This window comes from Xenopus laevis, chromosome 3S, assembly GCF_017654675.1.
Source record: "Xenopus laevis strain J_2021 chromosome 3S, Xenopus_laevis_v10.1, whole genome shotgun sequence".
Classification (NCBI taxonomy): domain Eukaryota; kingdom Metazoa; phylum Chordata; class Amphibia; order Anura; family Pipidae; genus Xenopus; species Xenopus laevis.
This window is the reverse complement of record NC_054376.1, coordinates 53835996-53843495: the sequence shown is the minus strand read 5'-3', so window position 1 is coordinate 53843495 and position 7500 is coordinate 53835996. Positions and strand designations below refer to the sequence as shown.

General features: G+C 39.2%; 1 protein-coding gene across 1 annotated transcript in view; it reads left to right on the top strand.

Moving 5' to 3' along the window:
• Positions 1-7500, top strand: part of LOC108712931 (DNA-binding protein RFX7) — a 65158-nt gene that overhangs the window by 28006 nt on the left and 29652 nt on the right. The window contains exon 2 of the mRNA XM_018255462.2: positions 991-1024. Coding sequence (XP_018110951.1) covers positions 991-1024 — 34 coding nt within the window. The remainder of the gene's footprint in view (positions 1-990; positions 1025-7500) is intronic.

The following is a 7500-nucleotide window of genomic DNA, read 5'->3' as shown; positions in this document are numbered from 1 at the left end:
CGGGCGGCGTGTCCTTCCCTGCCGGCGTCGCTCCTGGACTTGCTCCGGGCGGCGATCGTGACAGTCACAGACAGTCCTGATGCGCTATGGGAGAGGGAGGTGTGTGGAGGGATTGGCTACGGTATGTGCAGGGATTTAGCTGACCCGCGTATAAGCCGAGGTCGAGTTTTTCAGCACATTTTGGGTGCTGAAAAACTCGGCTTATACGCGAGTATATACGGTAACCTATGGCAGGATAATGAGACAAAGCTGCTGTGTTTACAAATACAGATAGATGTTTAGAGATGGAAGGTAAGCTTCTATCCAGGCAAACCTATCTCCTACAATAAGGAAACAAAGATATTTTAGAGATTTTTTTTTTTTTTTTTAATATGTATGAATATAGAATTTATGTTAAATAAAGAATGAATGTGACAAATGGAAAGCCTTTCTACGGTGTCTCATAGTACATGACACTAATCTGTTTATGCTTATTAATTGTATTTATTAATTGTATTATTATAATACTTGTACTCCCTATGAGTTTTTGACATTGGGATTTTTCCATGAATAAATAAACATTCAAAATTCGAGTTTATCTGAGGTAGAGAAATCCTCACACAACTCACAAATTTGATTCTTGATAAATATGCCCCTTAGACTCAAGGCACTCTGAGCGCAGGGGAACGTACAAATAAATGTTCATATATACAAGCCCTAACAATCAGACTTGAATAGCGAGGACTACTATTAAGTAACAAGTATTAATGCATTTGTTTAATTGGGGTACATTATCTAGTTTTAGTGCTTTTGTGAAAAACTGATCACATTTTAGGTAACGTACATTCAAGCACGAAAGTAAATAGATTTTCCTTTTTTAATGAAGATGTAGACCATTTGAATCAAAGATTTCTCAATTTTCTCAGAGGGACACTGAATGTTTTGATTTGTTCCTTAAAAGAACCAAACAGAAAATAATACTAATGCTTTTCTCTTTTTTTTCTCTAACAGTAAATCCATACAGTCAAAAGTGGACTGCATATTGGTGAGTAGTGATTAAACTTTTGTTGTTCAATTAATGGGAGATAAAATGTCAACTGTTTAAATTCAGTTGTATTAGACTTTGTTACTTAAAAACTACTAAAATTAGGAAATACAATTACAGAAAAAACACATGTTAACACTTTAAAGAGGAAGGTGAGTGCTTTATATAGCATAGGGTGCTGCAGAAGCCACCATCCTGTATGTCACCACCCACACTCATGGTGCTGCACCTCTGTATCTCATAGCACAGTGGTTTTTGTGGCCACCATTTCTGGCCACTTCCCTTCCTGTCCTTTGCTCTTTGGTGGAATTCACCAACTAGGACTGTGTACAGATGAAGCTAGGATCAGATCAGCTAACATTTTTTGCATGTTCCTATTTGGAGATAAGTGCCGGGAAGCTGTGCTTTTCTTTTTCCTTATAAAACAGTTACTGGAAGCAACTCCATGTTGAGTAGTGTACTTGGTATGATATAATCATAAATCAAATGAAGCAAAAGCAGAACCTAACACACCATTGGGATATGATCAGCCATTACTTCCAGCAAACCAATTAAGATGTTGGGTCTATTCCACTATATTACTCCTTTATTATTGTTAGAATAATTGGTGGTCTAGTGGGGAAGCGGGGACGCCCACCTCCTGCCACTCCTATGCTCCATCGCTTTCGGGTTTGTGCGGCACTCGGTTAGTTTCGAGTATATTCCGAAAGGCGCAAAGGTTCAAATTTTATTGCACATCGTAAAGGTCTATTCATATAGTTCCTGGGTGCTCTTCTCTTGTCTGATTCATGTTCCTGACTCTTGCCTGTTTCTGACCTTGCCATTTTGCCACCTGTACTGACCTTAGCCTGTATTTGACTGTTCCTTGGATTCTGTTTTTTGTACCACGCTGCTGTTTGACCTTGGCCTGTGACTCCGACTTAGCTTCAGTTATATGAATTGGTACCACTTTGCCCGTCTGGTATTGACCCTGCCTGTTCACACCTCGCTCACTGCTTCCAAGTCCTTTCTGCTTACTACTTGTTCCCTAGCCTGCTCAGAACTCTCTCCCTGGTTCTCCCACAATAAGACCTGGCAGCATCTGAGTAGTGGAGGGCTCCTCCCAAAGCCAAAGGCGGCTGCTATAGGCAGAAGAGTGATCCGTGACTGGGTCATTTGAATTAGTTCTGAGTTTGGGATACCTTACGTTATAATTATCAATTGTTCATCCATGCGCTTTACCCTCAGACATACTCACTACCTTGTCACTTCAAAACAGTTCCAGACATAGTCCTTAAACCGCATAACGTGTATGGTGGTTGAGCACCTTTTTACTCACTTAAGTAACTACATATTTGCGTGCTAAAAATAGCTACATACAAGTCCTTTTAGTTGACTTGCCCCCACCCTTCTGTTTGTTTTCCCAAGCAATTCCTGCCTTTATACGTTGGGAACAAGTGAAAGCTAGCCACACCATAGATAATACTCCTAATTACCTCTGATAAAACACACAGGGGCACATTTACTTAGGGTCGAATATCGAGGTTAATTAACCCTCGATATTTGACTATCGAAGTTAAATCCTTCGACTTCGAATATCGAAGTCGAAGGATTTACCGCTATTTGAATCCATGGATCTAACTAAATTCCTTCGATCAGAAAATAGCTAGAAAGCCTATGGGGACCTTCCCCATAGGCTAACATTGTACCTCGGTAGGTTTTAGTTGGCGAAGTAAGTAGTCAAAGTTTTTTTTAAAGAGACAGTACTTCGACTATCGAATGGTCGAATAGTTGAACAATTTTTAGTTCGAATCGTTAGATTCGAAGGTCGAAGTAGCCAATTCAATGGTTGAAGTAGCCAAAACAAACATTTGAAACTCGAAGTATTTTTCTTCCATTCATTCATTCGAGCTAAGTAAATGTGCCCCACAGTGTCTTAGCAAACCCAATTATCACTATTGTCTGTTTTATAGCCATGACAAGTAGCTGTAACTAATAGCTTTGTGTGTTTTCACCCTTAAGGGTCAGTCCACATGAGTAGATTCGGGGAGATTTAGGTGACTAATCGCCTCTTCTTCTTGGCGACAATCTTGCGATCCGACGGCCCATATCACCTCCATTCTGATCAGATAGTTAGGCCCTAGGGCCCATAATCAGATCAGCCCAATAACGCCCACCTCAATGTGGACATATCGGGGAGAGATCCGCTCATTTGGTGACATCGTCAAACGAGCGGGTCTCCCTGTGTATGGCCACCTTTAGTTCTCCAAGCCCACAGACTACTTTGTACAACATCATGGATTTATTATAATTGGGCCCTTAGATACATGTAGTGCCAGATAAATATCCCCTCTCCTAATTGTATTAATAGCCCCCTTACCTACCCAAATAATGTGAATTGTTTTCTATTTGACAATCCCAGGCTGGTTTTTATTGCAGCTTATGTGTTGCCAGCTTGTTGTATTGCCCCATCCTTCATCTGTTCTTTAAACAAAGTCCTACCAAATAATATTGTATTTAATGAGGCATATAGAGTTTTAAAGGGGATCTATTGTGAAAACCAAATTGCACAGATAGACAGATATGATAAAAATAATAATATTTCCAAATATATTTGTTTAACAAAACTGTTTATAAAATAAAAGAAATCATATTACATATTGTTGGGAGCCTTTCTCTGAGAGACATTGCAAGCAATTGCTGAGTGGGAGTGGCAACACTGGCTGTGATGTCATAAAACCAGTAGTAATGTCCCACCCTCCCCTATGCTGAATGCAAAGCATCCTTCCAACAACTGTCTGCCATGAATCCTCCTTCTAAGGTTGTTCTCCATGGATGTGCAAACCTGCTCTTAGCAGTCAGCTCTGTGCACTCTGTTTCATGATAAAATACAGGCAACGGCTTCAGAACTATGGCTTGAACTGCTGTTCTACAGACGGTAATCAGCTTTTCTCCATCTGCAAAGAAGCATAGGTGTAGAAAAGCTGATCAATAGCCCTAAGTGCCACTAGCCTTAGTTTTTTTTCCTTTTGTATCTGTCCCTGTTTCCTCATTCTTTTCCTGGCAGACATGTAGAAATCATTCTTTTTTCTTTACTGAACACGCAGTGCCCAGTAATATGGCAAGCATAGGGGCCCAAATCCTCTCCTGCCCCCCTCCCCCAAGTAATATGGCCAAATACACACACACATACAGTGGCAGGAGATCAAGTAAGTGATCAGAGGGGCACTCTTAAAGGGATAGTAACAACAATATGCAAAACATTGTATACAGCTTGTATATAGTTCTCAAATTATATATTGATATAACAGGTTAAAAAAAGAAACCTTCCCAGAAGCAGCCCTTCTATTCTTCATGGGGTGTCACCATTGAGTAAGGTGTGCAACCCCCTGCCCCCCCATGCATAAAAGAATTGCTTGGGTTTAGGGCCCTTACAAACAAGCATTTTTACCTGCGCTCCCCTGCATTCAGTTTTCTTTTGTTTAGCCACAGTGGAGCACAGGAGAAGACTCACTGAATTCTTTTCACTGTGGCTGTACTCACACAGACGAGTATAAGCACCGAATGCAGGAAAAATGCAACATGCTGCGTCCCAACCTGCGTTCGGCACTTACACGCATCTGTGTGAGTACAGCCCCATTGAAAAGAATTCAGTGCGTAACACGAAGACCTTGTTTTTTGCTCCTAAATCAGTACAGGGAAAAGATCCATCCCTTAGAGAAAAGTCTTGTATATAAGGCTATGGACTCACATGCGGAGAACTGCAGCTTCGGCACAGTTTTTAAAAAAAGCTGACAGCTGAGTAAATACACTAGCCAAAGTGCCATAGTCTAAACTGGAAACAACTAGCGTATTTATACAGCGGTCGGCTTTTTTAAAAAAACGTGCCAAGGACCTTGCCGCATGTATAGGCCCAGAATCAGCCCTTACACTGGAATCAGCCTTTTTATTTTCCTGCACTTGGAACCACTGTGTCAGCTGGATGCAGGTACTCTGCATCCAGCCTTAGTGTAATCAGTAATCAATATGGGTTTTCAGAACTATAGTAATAACTTCCAATTCTGCCCTGATAGCTGCACTGGATCAGAATAAGAATAGCAATAAAAAAACAGAAAGTTCAGGTAAACCTCTGCATATAAAAGCATGTCTTTATTAAGTTCATGTGTTACAGACAGCAACAGAGAGAAGCACTCCAACAAAATATTGCATTAAATCTTTTTTTTTTTTTTTTTTCAAAAGAGCAAACAAATTTTTGATATTTGATTTTGAATTGTATTGTGGGGCTAGACATGTTCTTAGTTTTTCAGGTGCTCTCAGGCATGTGATTTGTGCTCTGATAAACTTCAGTCACTCTTTACTTCAAGTTGACATGATGTCACCCCCCCCAGCTGCCTATCAACAGAACAATGAGAACGTTTGGATTATTTTATTATAATGGAGTCTAAGAGAGACGACTTTTCCGTAATTCGAATGGATAACAGTTGTCCGGATAACGGATTCTATACCTGTATGTGCCATTGGGTAATCCTTAATAGAAAACTGCCATTTTAAGAAATAAGGTGCCCCCCCCTGGAATCCTACAATTCACTGTGCCTACAAACCAAGCAAACTATACATGTTAGGTCACACGAGTCAATTATTGGACAAAGTTCTGTCTTTTACTTCCACACTTTTTTCTGTTAGCATTATTTCTGGACAGGTGATCTCTGAGGCAGCACAGAGAATATCATAAACTGGGAACTCAAGACAAAAGATGTAAAAGGGTAATATTTACTTAAAGGAGAAGGAAAGCTACGGAGGCATTTTATTGCCAATAGATTAGCTGCAATAGTGCAAGCTAGAATGCTATATTTATTCTGTAGAATGTTTTACCATACCTGAGTAAAAAGCTCTAGAAACTCTCTGTTTGTTTAGAATAGGAGCTGCAGTATTAATGTGGTGTGACATCACTTCCTGCCAGAGTCTCTCCCTGCTCGGGGCTCAGATTACAGTAGAGAAGGGAAGGGTGGGGGGAGAGGAGCAAACTGAGCATGCTCTTGCCCAGGGCAATGAGGTTTAAGATGAAGGCAGGAAGTCTGATACAGAAGCCCATGTGTACACAATAGAAGGAAAGAAATGCAGTGTTTCTTTTGACAGGGGACTCAGAGCAACATTACTTTTGGGGTTTACTGGTATATTTAGATGGACCTTTCTGATAAGGCTTACTTAGTTTTAACCTTTCCTTCTCCTTTAAATATATATTCTAATTTGGTAAGATTCTTTAATATGCCGCATAATATGATTATAAATGATCTGTTGCTTAAGTATTCATTTTGAGGATATAGTTTTCCTTTAATCACTTGTCCCTGCAGTTTTTAGGTGTAGGTAAGAAATAAAAAAAGTAATAGATTTGTAGCTAGACAATATTTGGAGATCAGATGCTGTCTTCTTACTAAGTTTATTGCAATCGATCATATTCTGGGGATAGGTCATGCTTGTAACTGCAATGTGAGACTTTCTGGGTTAAGCAGTTGCAAACTTTTTTGGCTTGGGGCTTAAATTAATTTTGTGTATCTATATGGATGTATATATTTTTGAAATTATTTTTTACATTTTTTTTTTTAATGGATTTTTTTGATCTGTCAATTATTTGGGGGGTGTGGTTTGATGGCGGTTTGCCCGACGTGGCCTGACTAATTCTTTCCTGATGCTGTGGTTTATAGATTAACCTTGCCCAAATGGGCTGATGGGAAGCTTTAGTCATGGGGTTCAGTTTATGAAATTGAAACCCGAGTTAGATGGTGGGGTAACACTTAAGTTAAGAATTTATAAGAATTTATGTCTTGAGAAAGGTATAAAGTAATCACAAAAACCTTAACTATATATATATATATATATATATATATATGTATATGTATATATGTATATATGTATATGTATATATGTATATGTATATATATATGTATATATATATGTATATATATATGTATATATATATATATATATAGACACATACAAGAGTCCTCTGCACTCAACCCATTCTCAATATATTTAAGACAGCGACATTTGTGCATACTGCTACTAAAAAATGCCTTACCCTTTAAACAAAACAGGGATTGTTTGTCCATATATTGCAATATATTTAAGCTGGCCAACTACGTCAAAGTCATCCCATATCTGGCCAGTCCTACGCTTAATTTTCATCTGATTCATTAAGAATTCTATTGCTTCATTATACATTTTACAAAGGGACTAGGTTTTACCTGCAACTTACTAGCTGCTTTCAAAGTAAACCTCCATACTTGGCTGCCCTTTTATTAGACACCAGTGGGATCACCTGACTATAGCTGGGAAGGGTGGGAGCTACAACATAGAGCTGGTCACTGCTCTTGTATAACTATAACAAACAAGGGAAAGTTGTGCTCACCACTATTTTTTAAAAACATTAGGCGGGGGTGCAATGAGGCTGTGACCACAAAATACATATAGACACATACAAGAGTCCTCTGCACTCAACC